The following is an 18,316-nucleotide window of genomic DNA, read 5'->3' on the forward strand; positions in this document are numbered from 1 at the left end:
GTATTGGAGGTTTGTTCTGACACCACGGGGGCCTATGATTAGTCATCTCTTTCCTTGGTTCACCTCTGGTAAATATGTGGCCTGTGTTTAGCTTGAATCTCTCACTGAAGCTGCCAGCTTCTTATTTTCCACCAAAATCTTGTTTTTGAGTGCCCTTAGATTTGACCTTTCCTGTACACTCATTCAAATAACATCAGTTCATTAGCAGAGCTTTTGACCTCTTGATTTTACGAATTGTTTTCCCCACTCGGTGAAATCTCTGAGCCATGCCCCAGAGGCTACAGTGGAGAGAGTGGAATGATTATTTCTAGCATCCATGTTTTAGGAGAAGGGTGCTGGGTAGAGAGGGTAGGAAGGTGATGGTCTTCTTGGCTTTCCTCTTCTGGCTTGGAAGCTCCACCCTACTGAGTCAAAGTAAGGGTAACTGGACCCCTGTATTCTCAGGACACCATGCCTGAGATAGAGCCTGTGTCAAGTGAATGGGGTCTGGGTGGAAGGGAGTCCTGGAATTCTCCTCAGCTGTACTGACCTGCAATTTAGCCTCTTAAACAACTTATAGGAGATGTATGAGAAACACTAGCAGTCTGTCCCTCTCATGTAGATGCCACTGCCCTAAAATGGGAGCTGGGAGGCAAGGGAGCTCTGTTTTCTTGGCTGCACCCACCTAGAGTTTGTCATATTGACCTGGGAGGAAGACGGGAGGGCACTGGTTGTGGTTCAAATACTACAGATTCTCACTGTTCCTAATGACTTTTAGATTTTCTTGAATAAGTAGTGCTTAGTTGCTGTGTTCCCTAAGAACCACTTCCAAAGACCTATATGATTTTCTTTTCTTTTCTTTTCTTTGCATGGATGAACCTTTATTTTTTTAAAAAAATAGCACTTCAAATAAATTAAAAGGGACCACCATCAAGTGTTCGAATTGTGAAGAAACAGTTGAAAACCTAGAGAGACTCCAAGCTGCAGTCTTCTAACCTCATTCTTTGTCCAATGGCAAAAACTCACACATCTCAGTACTCCCACTCATTTTTTCCCTACTGAGACGAGGGAAGCAATTGCAAACAGGAGACCAGACGGAGGAGAAAGCTGCATCTGATTGGAATGAACATTGCCACGTACTTGCTAATATGGGTTTCACTTTACAACCAAATGTATTCTTTCAAAAATAAAAAAGGGGTGAGGGAATCTGTATGTTTTTTAAAATTGCAATTATTTAGGGATAAAACACTAACTCCAGTGCCTTTAACAGGCAACAGCATTTTTTTTCCTCCAAAGTCAAACACCATCTGCAGCTAAGCCTTTGTGCTACAAGCTTTTCAGAAGATGTTATCTAAACTTTATTAAAAGAAAAGAACTAGACTAGCCTAGTGTGTATTTTCTTTCTTTTTTTTTTTTTGAGACAGAGTCTCGCTCTGTTGCCCAGGCTGGAGTGCGGTGGCGTGATCTCGGCTCGCTGCAAGCTCTGCCTCTTGGGTTCACGCCATTCTCCTGCCTCAGCCTCCTGAGTAGCTGGGACTATAGGCGCCCACCACCACGCCTGGCTAATTTTTTTGTATTTTTGTACAGACAGGGTTTCACCATGTTAGCCAGGATGGTCTCGATCTCCTGACCTTGTGACCCGCCTGCCTCAGCCTCCCAAAGTGCTGGGATTACAGGCATGAGCCACCGCAACCAGTCATCTAGTCTGTATTTTCAAGTCCACATTCTTCATCTGAAGCACTGTATCAGGGACCCCCCTGAGTCTGCATGTTTTCAAGTTCACAGTACACGGAACCAGTTTTTCTTTTTAATTTTTTCCTCAGAGTAGCCACACACAGTGGCCACTGACACCAGAACCTTGGGCAGGGCCTTTTCCTACCAGGCCTGGCCGGAGCTGCCCATGGTGTCTCCTTAAAGAGAATTCATGCTGTCATGCTCAATGGATGGGAAAAAAGCAAGAAAATAAGCACCTGGTTCAGGTTTCCTCAGATCCATTCAACATAGCAGGTTTGCTATGTTCCAAACCTGCTGCTAAATGCCATTTGTCCACTTTGTGTGTGTTGAACAGTTTGTGACCTTGGAGTCGGTCTCAATTCAAAGAACTGCTATTGGACGCCCCAAAGGTTGATGCAATAGCAGCTCCAGTGGGGCTACTTACAGAGACCAATTTTCAGATACGATGCAGCAAGTAGGGGGTCACAGGCCAGTTGCTGGGCATCAATGTGGTCCTCTTTTCGGTAGGGCAAGCATCGTGGAATAAACGCCTTTGCTTCAAGTGTTACTACTCGTTTTGGTGGGAACTGCACTTCAGCAGCTTTACAAATAGTATTCTCTTGTAGGACGTCTTGCTGAGACTGGTTATGGCCAAAAGGCTTCCCTCCAGAAAAACCCTGATAGAAGATCACACCCACCAACCACACATCACCTTTGAGATCTTTGGTGGTTCTTTCTCAACCACAAAACACTCTGGTGGTAAATAGCAATAAGTACCAGCACCTTGTGATGTTAGCTCCATGCCACCCACTGAATTGTAGCTATCATCCATGATCTTCAAAAGACCAAGCTCTGTAATTTTTCTCTCTCCACATGCTGTACCATTTACTAAAAGAATATTCCCTGGTTTGAGGTCACAGTGTATGACGGGAAGTTTTCTTTTATTTAAGTACTTTAAAGCATTCACAATCTGCATGATAATGGACCGGGCCTCTTTCTCTGACATTAATTTGTGCTGTTTCAGATAGAAGTTCAGATCATTCCCCTCACAGTATTCTAACACTGTACAAAACGAATCAGTATCCAGAGAAAAGTAATCATACAGCTTAATTATTCTGGGATGATCCAGTTCTTTATGAATCCGGTATTCCCTACATGCATGCTTGTGGTAATTCTTCTTTTTCTCCTCTCCAGTTTTTATTTAACTGGTGAATTTTTACAGCTATGTATCTTGGCTCTGTCAGTTCAAATGCCTTGTAAACTTCACTGAAACCTTCTCTACCCAAAAGATGTAACAACAAATATCTGTCATTTAGTGTTGGGTGATATTTAAATTGTGAGTTATTTTCATTATGTATCCTTTTTAGTTTCCTGATATATAGATTTCTAACCCTTTCTAGCGTTTCCAGCTCTGCTTGGATCTCTGCTTCCTCCTTTTTAAGATGACCTAACCTGAGTTTGAAGATTTCTTCTTGTTCATGGTATTTTGCTAATGTTAAGGTTTCATTTTCAGCTCCATTGGTCCTGCTTTTCCGCTGTTTCTGCTCACTGGTTGCAGGAGGGTCCTGACTCATTGCAAGAGGTTTCTGCTTTGCTAACATTTTCCATTGTCTATCTCTTTGCTCTGTGAATTTATCCTTTCCTGTTGCTTGATAAGATTCTGAAAAGCATAACCATCCGTCCACTGTTCAGTAAAAGAGGTCCCTTGTCAGACAGTAGAAAAGTGGTCCAACCTCAAGCGGTCTTGCATGCTCTTATCTCTACATTCCATCTTCTCTTTTTGACTTTTCTATAAGGACTTTCTTGCTCATTGTCACACATCTATTTAATCTTCCTTGTATCTCTGTAGCATCTTTTGCTGTTCATCAGTCTGCTGTGTCAAATCACAGTTGGCTCTTAATAAATCATCTATTCTTCCCTCCTTTTTAAGTCAGAATTCTTACTGTTTTCTAGTGCAGATATTTTTTCTATTGTGAGGTCGGACTGGGTCTATCTGTGCCAGATGGAGATCTGTTTTTGGGAGCTGCAGGAATGCTCTGTGTTGCCAGATCCCGTAGATGAGGGACTGTTTTGCTGAGTTGAAACAGAAGTGAAGCAGAGGCCAGCTCCCCTTTGTGCCAGCTGCTCTGTGTCAAGCCGAGGTTTTGTTATCATTGCTGACATGAGGCTGTTTGGCAGAGCAGACTGCTCCTCCATCGCCTCCTTTGCAGCGCTGCCATCTAAACCACAGAGGGGCTGTTCTACTCATTGCAGTAAAGGATTGGATAAGGAATGTTGTGGTGAGAATTGTGCAACTGGTGGAACACTGCTGTCAGGGCTGGTTCCTGGCCCGCTTCCCCCAGCAAACTCAAAGTTATCACTAATTTTATGTACCCTAGCAGTGCCTTTCCCTTGGCTAGTTTCATATGGTTCAGCTTTTCTTTTCAGCTTTCACTGGTCATTCTGCTTTTTCTCGGGAGTCTCTACTTCTTTATCACTCAAGGATCCCACACTGCACAAGCTCTGGTTGGAAGACTCACTATTAAGGTGGTCCCTTTCGTTATATCTGATGTACTCTCCTTCATTTCGTCTTTTGTTTCCTGATTTTCCAACTCTTGAATATTTCCCATTCTTCTGTTTGCAATGTATTTATTTCTTCTTGCATCGATTTATTGTTTTTTCCTCTTCTTTTCTAGTTTTCCTTACTAACACCTACTGTAGTAAACCTGGCCTCCAATAATTCCTGCCGTCGTGGGTCCAGGCTATACAATTCTTCCATCACTTCTGGCTGGCAGAGCGTCTCCAGGGACTAAAGGTGCTCTTGGATCCCAAAGACCTATATAATTTTCATCAGTTATGCTCACTTCACTGAGAAGTAGGTCTACAGAGGTCCTCATGCTGCCATTGTGGAAGTCATGGTAACTTTTTATATTTATTGCCCCACTAGAAAGTAAGTTCTATAAAAGCAGAGAGTTTTTCTGTTTCATTTAGAAATAACTCCTAAGCAACTATGAAAATGACTTATACCTATTGGTTGGATGAATATATTTAGGATTTCCTTGGTTATCTTATTTAACTCTCAGAATAACCCCACAAAGTAGGTACTACTGCCATTCACATTTAGAAAGGAAGAAACTGAGGTTTTCAGTAGTTAAATTACCTGTCCAGTCACATATGTGTTAAGTGTGGTGGATGTATATGCAGGCCTCGCTGACTCTAAAGTCCATGCTCTTGAACAGTGTGCTTTACTATGGACTGTTCACACCCCTCAGTCCAGCTCTTACTAGATGGCCTTTAACAACACTTCAATCACATTCAAGAGCCTCACTCCCCAGTATAGACAGCTGCAGAGGTGCAGTTCTTCTGGAATTAAGGCCTACACATTTTACTGAACATACTTGGCCACTTACACAGGGAGCTTTCCTCAAAGAAAGCAACAAATGCAACCACAGCCAACCCACTGCTCAGTCCCAGTCCCTACCCTTACTCCCTCTTCAACCCTGACCCTGGAGCACATCCTATCATCAAAGGCCTTTACCTACATTCAGGACAGGCTTGAAAACCCAAGATGCTAATGGACACAAATGACAGTCATTTGGAGTTTTGGATCCCACCTACTACAAGCTAATCTCACCTTTTCTAACTACCAAATACCACCGAACTCCCCTCAAACCAATTCCAATTCCAAAGTGCACAAACTTCCTTTCCAGTTCTCTGCCCAGAAACAGTTGTATGCCCAGAATCAGTTCTCCAAAGGATAAAGGCTGAAGACTGGAGCCTCAGTAATCAGCTCCCTCAGAAGCTGAAGACAACATAAGCCCCACACAAGGGGCTATGCCTTCCCCTCCCAGTGTCGTCAGACGCCCAACTCATGACATTGCTGAATTTAGTGCCCCATGAGCCACTGTAGACACTCGGTAGCAATCATTCCAAAAGTTGTAATAAGTTGGTGCTGCTCAAATTAAATCTCCTCTCCCTGGAGGCTTTGCCCCTTCAGAATCACAACGGACATGGTCTGGAGTCGTCTTAAATAACAGCCTGTGTCTACATAGAAAGCTACCACAAACTGTTTATCAATTTCACTTGTGAACACAGAAAAGACACTTAAATAAAGCTGAAAATGAGACCAACAATTAAAGTGTTATCTCCATGGCTATTTTTTTCCCAGGTTGCAAAATATATCAACTTGGAAAATTACATATATATTAAACAAAATGAAAAAAAAAATCAGAAAACATAATCTAAAAGAAATGATTCATCCTCTCCATTCACTTTAAGTGCAAAGTCTGACATTTTTACAAAAGGCATGATGCTTTGTGATAATCTCTTCACTGAACTGTGTACCACGAGAATCTTCAGTGGTAAATATACATTTATTAAATACATATTAATAAAATACCTCTGTTATATTCATTATAATAATATAGTCAAGATCGGGGGTGTCCAATCTTGATCAGGGGTGTCCAATCTTTTGTCTTCCCTGGGCCACAATGGAAGAAAGAAATGTCTTTGGCCACACATAAAATACATTAACACTAACGACAGGTGATGAGCTAAAAAAAATAAAAGTCACACAAAAAAAGCTCATAATTATTGCGGGAACTGGCCAGCAGTCCACAATGCAACAGGGCTCTCTGCTCCCAGGCGGATGGGCAAGTTGAGAAATAACAGACACACACAAGACAGTGAAAGCTGGGTCCAGGGGGGTCACAGCCTTCTGGTCCCGTGGTGCCAACAATGCACTGGATATGCCAGCATTTATTATTGAGTTTAGTGAGGGCGGGGGTACATTAGTGAGGGATTTAGGGTTATTTGATTATGTGGTGAGATGGTCACATGGGGATGAAGTAATTCTTTAATATAACATCTGTATGGAGAAGTACAGTATAAAGAGATAAGAATTTACAACATAGTGTGTGCATCAGTAATTTCCAACAGCCTTAAAACAGGAACAGCAGTAACAGTTACAGCAAAAGCTCATTACAAACAGTTCATAGAAACAGGAGGTGAAGTTTAATTTCTAACAGAGCCTTAAAACAGGAACACAGTCTTTCCATAACCTATGATTAGCAAGATATTAATCAACAGTAATAGTTGCAGCAAAAGTTGGTTACAAACAATTCATAGAAACAGGACGTGAAGTTAGACAATCAGTTAGACCAGAAATTCTCAGAAGGGAGTATGAACCCTAAAGAGGCCTGGAAGAGCCACGGCAAGATAAGGGCGTTTATAGCCCTATCTTATCCATATGGACAGACGCCCCCCATGCGCCTGTTTATAGGTTCTCCACGAGGGTCGCGTTCCATTCCCAAAGCTATGAACATCTGCTTTTCTGGGATAGGAATCTTGGTGATGTGAAACCTCCCTGACTGCACGTCCATTCATAGGCTATCTGCAGGGGGAAGCACATCACGTGCTGTTGGCTCATTCTGACAGTCCAACTTGGCATTGTCTTTACACAATCCTGCATGCAATTTTGAATTTACAATAATAAGAAGCATTTCATCTTTTATTCCATAGCAATAGTTTCAGGGGGTCTCCCTACACATGTTTCAAGAAAGTTTACAAATTTGTGCTGGGCTGCATTCAAAGCCATCCTGGACAACATGCAGCCCATGGGCCACAGGTTAGACAAGCTTGATCAGGATGTTTCCATGTGCTAAAAAATATCTAGAATTAAATAAATGTGTGGTCTATGTGAAGGAAACTATAAAACTTGGTCAAGATGTTCACATGTTCTAAAAAACACATAGAATTAAATGTGCAGGCTATGTAAAGGAAACTATAAGTTTATTGAATGACACCTTAAAAAATGCAAATAGTGGCCGGGCGCAGTGGCTCACACCTATAATCCCAGCACTTTGGGAGGCCGAGGTAGGCTAATCACGAAGTCAAGGGATCAAGACCATCTTGGCCAACATAGTAAAGCCCGGTCTCTTTACTAAAAATACAAAAATTAGCTGGGCATGGTGGCGCGTGCCTGTAGTCCCAGCTACTCAGGAGGCTGAGGCAGAAGAATCGCTTGAACCCGAGAGGCGGAGGTTGCAGTGATCCAAGATCACGCCACTGTACTCCAGCCTGGTGACAGAGCGAGACTCTTGTCTCAAAAACACAAAAAACAAAAAAAACAAAACAAAACAAAACAAAAGCAAGTAACAGGAACTAATCATTTTTTGAACAAAAAAAGTTAGGCATATTATGTCACAACATTCCAAACAAATTCTCAACAACGTTCTGTATTTTCAAATCTTTTGTACTGCTGCTAGAACAAATGTAAATTTTATTTGAAATAATGAGGGGGGTCGAGAATTTTGTGAAGATACAGACTAAAGCTTAACTAGAGATGTCTTTTTTTTTTTTTTTGGTTGTTTTTTGAGACAGTCTCGCTCTGTCGCCCAGGTTGGAGTGCAGTGGCATGATCTCAGCTCACTGCAACCTCCATCTCCTGGGTTCAAGCGATTCTTGTGTCTTAGCCTCCCGAGTAGCTAAGACTACAGGCACGTGCCACCACACCTGGCTAATTTTTGTATTTTTAGTAGAGAAGGTTTCATCATGTTGGCCAGGTTGGTTTCGAACTCCTGACCTCAGGTGATCCACCCACCTCGGCCCCCCAAATTGCTAGGATTACAGGCGTGAGCCACTGCACTGGGGCAAAGATCCATCTTTAATGGCTAGAATAAACTAAGTATTTTAGAGTCTGAAAAAAAAAATATGTAAAGGCCTAAGATCATGTAAGAATTCAGTATGTGATAATGGTGGCTATGTCAGTTTTCCAGAAAAATGGAACCAATAAGATGTACATATAGAAAGAGCTTTATGATAAGGAATTGGCTCACCTGATTATGGAGGCTAGCAAGTCCCAAGATCTGCAGGTTGAGTTAGCAAACTCGAGGCCCAGGAGGACTGAGAGTATTATTCCAATCTGAAGGCTCAAGACCCAGGAAAAGCTAATGTTTCAATTGAGTCTAAAGGCAAGAAAAAGCTGATGTCCAGTTTGAAGGTCACTGGTGGGAATTCTTACTCAGGGGTGTTGGCACTTTTGTTCTATTCAGGCCTTCAATCAATTGGATGAGTCCCACCCACGCTCATCTGCTTTACTTAGTCTACTGATTTAAATGTTAATATCATCCAATACTCCCTCACAGATATACCCAGAAGAATGTTAGACCAAGCAACTGGGCACTCCATGACCCAGTCAAGTTGATATATAAAATTAACCATCACAATGACATTTCAAAGTAGAGAGAAATAGGCCTATTTAATAAATGGTGTTGGGGTAAGTGGTTCTCTCTGTAGATCACATGGTACGTGTAAATGTTTACCTCACAAAATAAATATACTTCACATGGAATATAAAATTTAAACTACCAAAGCGTTTAAAAATTATAATGAGCATTTCTAATCTTAATGTTAAGATTGCGTACCAATTGCAGAAGGAAAAAATTACTTAAAAGTTTTTTTTGTTTTGTTTTGTTTCGTTTGAGATGAAGTCTCACTCTGTTGCCCAGGCTGAAGTGCAGTGGTGCGATCTTGGCTCACTGCAAGTTCCACCTCCCAGGTTCACACCATTCTCCTGCCTCAGCCTCCTGAGTAGCTAGGACCATAGGCACCCACCACCACGCTCAGCTAATTTTTTTTTTTTTTTTTTTTTTTTAAGTAAAGACAGGGTTTCACCGTGATACCAGGATGGTCTCGATCTCCTGACTTTGTGATCTGCCAGCCTTGGCCTCCCAAAATGTTGGGATTACAGGCGTGAGCCACTGCACCCAGCCAAAATTACTTAAAAGCTTGAAGTAATTTGAAAACTTAAAAAATATATATATTCCCATAGACAAATTTTAAAGTATACCTCCCAGAAATGAGAAAGACTATCCTGTTGATATGTTGTTCATAAAGTGAAAAAAACAAGTTTCCACTGTTCCTGTAAAAAGGTAAACTATGTACTTAGATTGGTGAGAGTACATAAGCCAAGAAAATATCTTAATAATCTTCCATGACTAGCTATTACAAAATGATGAGCACCTCAGTTAAAGTGAGCCTACTGATATAAGCCAACATTAAGAAAGTGAGGGGTAATCAATATTTTTAAATTTCAATGTCTGTAGAAAATTTAGAAATTAAAATGTTTAAGAACTATCATATTATATTAGTAAGGTTGGAATTTTTTAACAACAAAAAAAAAGAACAGCACCCACTGTAGCAATGGTGGGCCCACATTTCCGAACTTTTTCTTTTGTTTTTGAGACAGGGACTTACTCTGTCACCTAGGCTAGAGTGCAATGACACAATCACAGCTCACTGCAGCCTAAACTTCCCAGGCTCAGGTGATTCTCCCACCGCAGCCTCCCAAGTAACTCAGATTATAGAGTGTGCACCACCATGCCCGGCTAATTTTTGTATTTTCTGTAGAGAAAGGGTTTCACCATATTGCCCAGGCTGGTGTTGAACTCCTAGGCTCAAGCATTCTTCCCACCTTGGCCTCCCAAAGTGCTGGGATTACAGGCATTAGTCACCCCACCCAGCTGTCACATTTCCAAACTTTGAATGGGAATGAAATCCATACAGACTTCCTGGAGTCAATTTCATTAGAACCCCTATTACCCAGAGAGTAGACTCTGAGAAATTAATTTGAAGACGACTTGGTGGTTGTGCAATTGGGAGAAAAAAAAGGGAGAGAGAGAAAAAACTTGGACAAGCGTAGAAAGGTATATGATCAAAGGTATACCTCCATAATGTTCATTTGTAAGAGTAAAAATATGGGAAACTAACTAAAAGTGAGCCATTGGTAGGGTGTAGATAAAATATTGTAGATAAATGATTGTTGAGAAATTTTAAGTAGTTGTTAAAAATGGTGAGGTAAGGGTAGGAAAACTAACATGGAAAACTGTTATGTACTGTAAATGAGTTCACCATATACATTATACTTCCATTGTGTAAGTGTGTGTGTGTGTGTATCCTAAAAGGACACTGAAATATGAGAAGTCAAAATAAACCAAAAGCCCCTGACAAAACTAACACACATAACAGAAAGTACTATTTTCCCCACTAATTTTCTCATATAAATAAGTGGAAAAACGTATTTTCAGAGAGTGTAACCCTATGACTTTTGTGATAAAGTCATGTCAGTGATTTTAATGTCTATTTTCTGAGTATTATTTCCTCATCATTACCTACTAAACTAACTCCATGTTGTTTCATGGTTAAAGTTCTTCACAGCCTTTGATAGCATCTGACTGCTCTTCTAAAGTTATTGATGTTCAGGTATGTTTTTCATCACTACCACTAACATTACCAGTTTGAAAACTTAGGCAACATTTCTATAGGAACTTTAAAATATATTTAACTGTAATAACGTAACAATAATATGTGTACAAATCACCAAATCATCTGAGAAAACTAAAAACCATACATAATAGTAGTATCAATTCATCTAAGGTTAATTTCCTGTGGCTGAGCTGATACTACTATTTATTTCTCTTTAGAAGCAATTAAAAATACAACTTACAACTCTCCAGTCATGTATGTATTCTAGCATTTGATTAATAGTCTGACCATATTTCTTGATTTTTAATACTCAAATGTCCATAAAACTCCAGTATGTTATAAATTCTCTACAGGCACATATTTATTAGTTACAGTGCATGGAAAAAGGCCCAGACAGAACTAAAAACCAAGTTACTTTAGGGAAGTGAACCAATATGTGAGTGAGGTGGGTTGAAGAGAACTCATCTGTCAAATTCCAAAGAATATTTATTCTCCCAATATCGGCAACTGGTGCAGACATCAGCACAGGGGAATCTAGGCCTGAGAAAGCTAAGGAAGTCCCACTATGTCATGGGCACCAGTCAGGGCTGCCAAGTTTCTCCAAGTTCGTTTTCTGTTTTAAGGGATGTTATCAGAGATCCACAAGAATAGGGTAAGCCTTTACAAGGGGTCTGAGTTGAAGAAATTCTGAACTCCTGTCTTCTTTTCTGAGGTCCTGAGCTTCCTTTAGGGGATCGGCAAAGGTAGAATTTTTGGCTGTTACTGAAAGCAAGCTTACGGTTAAGGCCCACTTTTGTAGAGAGGATAACTACCCCCATTCTGTAGATAAAGAAACCAATAACAGACAGCATTGGCCATACCAAAGTATGGACTCCAAACATGGCATAGCTTCATATTAGTCATCAGTTCTCACCTCCCAAAGTATCTGAGACCTTGCTCTTCATAACTGCTGTCTAAGAGAAGACATTGGTTTTTTGTTGTCTGAAAGACAAGCCTGGGAATGCAAGATCTGAGAAGAGAGGCAGGTTGGGAAAAGTGAGTTGGAGTTCCTCAAAGGGAGGAGGTTGAGCGTGCAGTGTCCAGTCACTGGGTGACAGATGAAGACTCAGTGGAAAAACAGGAAGGAGAATAGGTAAGTCTTCCTCAGAAAAGGAGAGATATGATGAAAGGATCCAGGGCAGTCACAGCCACAGTCTCTGGTTGCCAGCAGCAAACAGGGGTAGGGGTTGAAGGCATCAAGGATACCCATGGGCTGAACCCTACCAGAAGCAATAGTTCCACATTTCCCTGCTAAATATAGGTAGGGTGTGAAGTGACAGGGCCCACTAGACCAGAGGAAGGCAATTTCAAGACAGAAAGTAAGCCCAATTCCAAAAACAGGCTCTTAGGAGTTTATCAGAAAACTATTTCCAGGCACTGGGAGTGATTAGTCATTTCAGAAATCACAGATCTATGACCCAGCAATTCTCATCCTGGTTTAAACATGAGTGCACTGGGGGATAAACTGTTGATTGTGAGATCAGTTTAGTATATGGGAAAAAGTATTTCTTTTAATAGAATGCAGTATAAGAGAAAATATCAACAAAGTACATTACAGGTAATTAGGGTAAGGATCTCATAAAACAGAATCTTAAGTTGTTGGTTTACATGCATGTGTTAGATACACACATGTGAACACACTATTCTTCAAGATACTATCCACATCACTCCTCCCTCAACGTAGCCTGCTCAGTGAGGTCTTTTCCTCTCCATCCTATCTAAAATCAAACCTTGTATCTGACAACTTTTCCTATTTTGATTTTTCTTTATGGTGCTTATCATAGCCATCTTTTCTTTTTTCATTTTTGTGTTGCAGACTGACTTTCAGTAGATTACAGAGCAAATGTACTTTCTCAATATGACTGCTGGAAGTAATAAGGACACAAACTCTCTGGTCTACAGTGACCGCCCAATAAAAATATTCTAGGATGGCTTGTCACTGGTCTCTTTTGTAACAAACTACCATTTCTGGATCAATACAAATGTGGAGGACATGAAGACATAGTACTCTGTGGAGCCAGGATTGGGGTAAATGCCACACCATGATCACTATGACAGGTTCTATTACTAGAAGAATGCAGAAAAGTTGCACTGAGCAGTCAAAGGAATAGTCATAACACATATTTAAGTACATAATAAAAATGTATCAAATTAACACAAGAAAGGGTGAATTAATCAAATAGTGCAGGGACAACTGGCTATTTATTTGGAAGGATACAGAGCTGCTTACCTTACACCACATACAATAAGAAACACCACAGGGACATATGAATAATGTAATTTAATATAATGTCTGCTTCACACATGTTGAAGGAGGGATATACCTGCGTGGTTCCAAAGGGAGTTTACTTATGCCAATAGGAAAGGAGAACAAACAGAAACACTTAACTTGCAACTAGTAGAGTAACTTTATTTCTAACACTGAGCCTTCTACATAGGAATTTACAGAAATGAAAAACACTGTGCTGCTTATTCTCCATTTCTCTTCCCAGATTCTCTCTCCACCCTTCTCTGTGCCCACCTGGGCTCTCCCGCAGATGTATCTGGTTGGTTTCTCCAAAGAGAGGCACCAGCAATTTGGCACCACAGTTCTCGTAGTAATGATGTCTCTTACAAGGTGGCCCCTCCTCCATGACAGCAGTTCTTACTGGGCTCTGGTAACACTGTTTCCATCCTTGCCCTTCAAGGCTCAGAATGGCAATGGCTTCCTGCTGACACAAGTCTCTGGGTGTTTCAGAGCCCCTTGTTTCTGGCCCACACCACTGTAATCAGTCTGCCATTAAAATCTTTTTAGTTGGAGAATTCTGTTTTCCGCCAGAAAGAACCATGGCTGATACAAATAACCATCCATATATTAACTTGTCAAAAGAAATAATTCTTCCCCCAATTACCATATAGAACATTAACACTTAGAAAAATATTCCTCTGTGCCAGCTAGAATGCCTTCAGCTCTTAAGTATCAGATAGCCCTAAGACCAAATAAAAAACAGTTATTGAGGGTTATACAAAGTCCCAGTGGAGAGCAGGTACAGAGAGCAGAGTAGCTCAGCAACATCATCTCTGAACTGGCTTTTCCTACCTTGTGCACTGTTATCTTCAGCCTACTGCCCTTCAGATACAAACGATAAGCCAATAGCATGTACAGACATGAAAAAGCCCAGCAGAAGAGACAGAGTCTCTTCTCATGTCATGACAATGTTGTATCAAGGAGATCTTTCCCAGAAGGACTACACAATAATTCCCAAACATCTCACTGCTCCCAAGTTCACCCCAACAAAATCATTAAAATGGAACTTCCATGATTAGCTTTGACTAATCTGGACTTACCACCTAAGTCATCTGGGAGAAGAATGCACAAAAATACAAAATTTAGCTCAGCAAGGATGAAGTAGGGAATGGCCATCACGTGGGCAGTGTCTGTTAGAACTGCTGACCACTGTGTTCCAAGAGGGGGCAAAGGAAACAACACGACAAGGGAAGCAGAGACACTCTAAAATACTAATACACAGAACTAGTGTCACATAGGCCATGCCTAAACAGATACATAATGAAATACCAAGGGTATGAAAAGGGCCTTTCATTACATACCGCCACTTTTTATTTGAGGAGTGCAGTATTACTGTTTGTTAACCTTTGCATAATTTATGTAAAAACCATTCTTATTAACAGCATTTACATTACAGAATGACCCAGAGGTAGCTGAAAAACCTCAGAAAACTACTGTTTAACTTCTTTACTGAAGTGATAGTTCAGTAATGGCCATATTCATGCATATATGCCAGGAAACAGTCAGAGGAAAGGTACATGATATAGTTCTTTGTGAAATAATATTTCACTAAAAACACATACTGGCCAAACTACAAAGGAACTCTGGTAGTATTTAGAGTAGGACAGATTCAGAGGTAGTTAAAACCTCACGAAAATATTTTGGCTTCTTTTTTGAAGATGCGGTTCAGCTGTAAATGGCCATAGCCATTTATTTACGTCAGGAAACAGAAGGGGTACGCAGTTTGTATTGCCAAATACATTTTCATATATACACAGTGATGTGCTGTAAATATTTGACAGCAGGTTATCTGAGAAAATTAAAACCCTGATTTATAGTTTGTCAATTTCCATGGTGTAAACACTCCCACTAAGTCCAAGCTACCAACAAGACAGCACTGCATGTGGAGTTGGGAAGAGACAGATGTGCAGTGCACACTATATACAGTATTTTCATCACACAGATTAAATAAGTAAAACAACAAAGGTAATAGTGAAATGTAGCAAAATAATTAGGAAGTGATGAGTGCTGAGTATTTATTACCTTTGTTTTTAATTTAACTGTAAGTTTACATATTTTAAATAATGACTTTTTAATAACTGGCTCACAAAATTCCTTAAAATTTAACAATCAGCAGAACTTTTAAGTCAGTATGAGGTTATACTAGCACATCGCTACATTTAAGTATATGTGTAGAAATATATTTACATATACATACAAACATATGTACATACACATATATATCAACCTATAAAGACACCAATGGTATTTAGTGTGGAAAATATTAACACATACCATAGTAGTTACTCAATTAAAGGTACGTACTTTCTCGTCACAATCATGTTGAATTCCAATATACAAATCAAGCATACTCAAATTTGTTATATTAGCATACTCACATAAGGTCTACAAACATCAGGGACTCTTCACATGTATGTTTAATGCTGCTGTCATTCAACTTTTACAAGCTTCAGATCCCACTGTGAATATGGGTATAAATGAATATTGTCCATTATATTTGCAATAAAATTTTGGTATCATGCCTGGAATATAACACTAAACAACATAAATTCTAGATAAATATTTTCACCATATTACTTAGGTGAACAGAATTCCCCTCAGTACAAATTTTCTAATGAAAGGTTTTAATTTTTCTTGAAAGCTTTTACATATTCAAACAAGAAGTCATTTTCTACAAATGTCTGACATTCTTTGGCTTTCTCTAATATCCTTTTTTGAAACTGTATAACCAATTTCACAGGTGTACGAAGGCTTCTAACATTCAGGATGTTGAAAGAGCTTTCACCCTCGTGTGAATTCTCTGATGTTTGGTGAGCACTGACCTCTGACTAAAGGTCTTCCCACATGCATTACACTCATACGGCTTCTCCCCTGTGTGAGTCCTCTGATGTTTAGTGAGAGCTGATTTTTCACAGAAGGTTTTCCCACATTCGTTACACTTATAGGGCTTCTCCCCAGTATGAGTTCTTTGATGTACAATTAGGTTTGACTTCACACAGAAGGATTTTCCACATTCATTACATATAAAGGGTTTTTCCCCTGTGTGTGTTCTCTGATGGACAGTGAGGGCTGATCTGTGGCAGAAGGATTTCCCACACGCATTACATTCATAGGGTTTCTCCCCTGTGTGTGTTCTCTGATGTTCAGTGAGGTTTGACTTCACGCAGAATGTTTTTCCACATTGCTTACATTCATATGGTTTTTCTCCTGTATGTGTTCGCTGATGGTTGGTCAGGTGTGGTTTCTGGCAAAAGGCTTTCCCACATTCAGTACATTCATAGGGCTTCTCCCCTGTGTGTGTTCTCTGATGTTGAGTGAGGTTTGACTTCTCCCAGAAGGTTTTCCCACATTCACCACATTCAAAGGTTTTTTCTCCTGTGTGAGCTCTCCGAAGCTGGGTAAGATGTGACTTCTTGCTGAAATTACTCCCATTTTCACTGTAATCATAAGACTTTCCCCCCATGTGTACTATCTGATGTTTTAAGAGAGTTGACTTTTCCCAGGTTTTGTCACTCACTTTATATTCATGGAGAATCTTTCTTGTGTAAGCTCCCTGATGGATAATGAAAGCTGAATTGTCACAGAAGATTTCCCCATATTCATTATATTCATAAGGATTGTCCTTTGTAAGAGCTCTCTGATGTCCGAACCTTAAATTCATGCAGAAGGACTTCCCACAAATACTGCATCCATATGGCTCCATTTCCAAATGAGTTCTTTGAGATATATCGAGCTTTAAACTTTCAATGAAGGTTCTTCCACATTCGTTATATTTACAGACTGTCTCTCCCATCTGAGATCTCTTATTTGTAAAAAATGCTGCCTCATCATGGAAGCCTTGTCCATTTTTATTATACTCAAAAGGTTGGCCAAAACTTGGCTGACTGAGATCCTGGTGATAATTAATGGCATTCCTTTTTTGATCATATTTATAAGACTTCTCTCCAATAGGGATTTTCTCATGCCTAATATCAAGGAGCAATCTCTCACATACATTAAACTCATCAGGCTTCTTTCTGGAACAGTTCTTTTACTAATAATTAAGCCCGAAATATTTTCAAACTCATTTCACATGAGTCACATATTTTATAGGAATAATTTCTTAAAGAAACAGGGTCTGTGCCCAAATTGAAAGTTTTGCCTCCTTTGTCTCCATTTTCTACACTTACTGTTTTGTTGTTGAATAGAAGCTCCCAAAAATGGTCATCTTCATTTTCCTGGTTGCTCTCTAACATGTCATCAACTTTCCATTTCCTTTCTAGAAATGAGAAAAATAACCACATCTTATGAACCTTAGTACATTTCTGATGGAACTGGACTTTTACACAAATGCCCTATCATACAGTCAATTCTTTTGTTTTAAATTCAGTTTCATGGTGTGAACTGAGTTCAAGTGTACATTTTCTTTACCCACCAAGGTTTAGGTGGAAAACATAAACATGCTTCAGTGGAAACAGGGAGAGGAAGTTGGCAATGACATTTAACACTTTATAAATATAACCTTCAAAACTGAAAAGAAAAGATGAAATAAAATTCACAGCACAGAGAACCAGAGTGGTTGATTCAGAAATAGAAAAACTCGGAGAAAATGGGGTGAACCCAACAGAGACAATGAACACTGAATAAAGAGATGGTAAAGATTAGCACACAAGAGGTTTCAGAGGATGAATTAGGTTTGGTAGAGACAAAATAGAGCTTGGTCCTAATCCACTCACACACAGTTTACTGGGGAAGAATTCCCACCAGAGTATACGCTTCTTTCTTTGAATCAGCAAGAAAATTAACATTCTGAAAACATCAACTTCCTTGGGTTCAAAAGAATAGTCCTATATAGCCCAAGATCCGGTGTTTTCTTTAAGTTTTATTGAGAAGAAATAATTTCTTTTAACGCTGTAGGAAAAGCATACTAGGGAAGGTGAAATAAACTCGAGACATGATAAATAGGAGATAGAGATATTCTGAGAGCTGTTCTTTCAAAGAGCAGGAAACGCACAGAGAATGAGTTCAAGGGAGTTTTTTAAAAAAGGAAATAGAGTGAGTGGTAGTGAGAAACAT

At 39.9% G+C, this 18,316-nt stretch overlaps 1 protein-coding gene and 1 pseudogene across 1 annotated transcript in view; both read right to left on the reverse strand.

The window, feature by feature from the left end:
* Window positions 1–2,068: 2,068 nt before the first annotated feature.
* On the reverse strand, window positions 2,069–13,607 carry LOC108517357 (serine/threonine-protein kinase tousled-like 2 pseudogene; annotated as a pseudogene).
* Window positions 13,364–18,316, reverse strand: part of LOC108517360 (zinc finger protein 248-like) — a 31,644-nt gene continuing 26,691 nt past the window's right edge. Inside the window, 3 exon segments of the mRNA XM_017855237.1 lie at window positions 13,364–17,293; window positions 17,296–17,319; window positions 17,322–17,519. Of these exon segments, the coding sequence (XP_017710726.1) occupies window positions 16,023–17,293; window positions 17,296–17,319; window positions 17,322–17,519 (1,493 nt within the window). The 3' untranslated portion in view covers window positions 13,364–16,022.

The sequence above is a fragment of the Rhinopithecus bieti genome, unplaced genomic scaffold (genome assembly GCF_001698545.2).
Source record: "Rhinopithecus bieti isolate Rb0 unplaced genomic scaffold, ASM169854v2 scaffold_40838, whole genome shotgun sequence".
In the NCBI taxonomy this organism is placed as follows: Eukaryota; Metazoa; Chordata; class Mammalia; order Primates; family Cercopithecidae; genus Rhinopithecus; species Rhinopithecus bieti.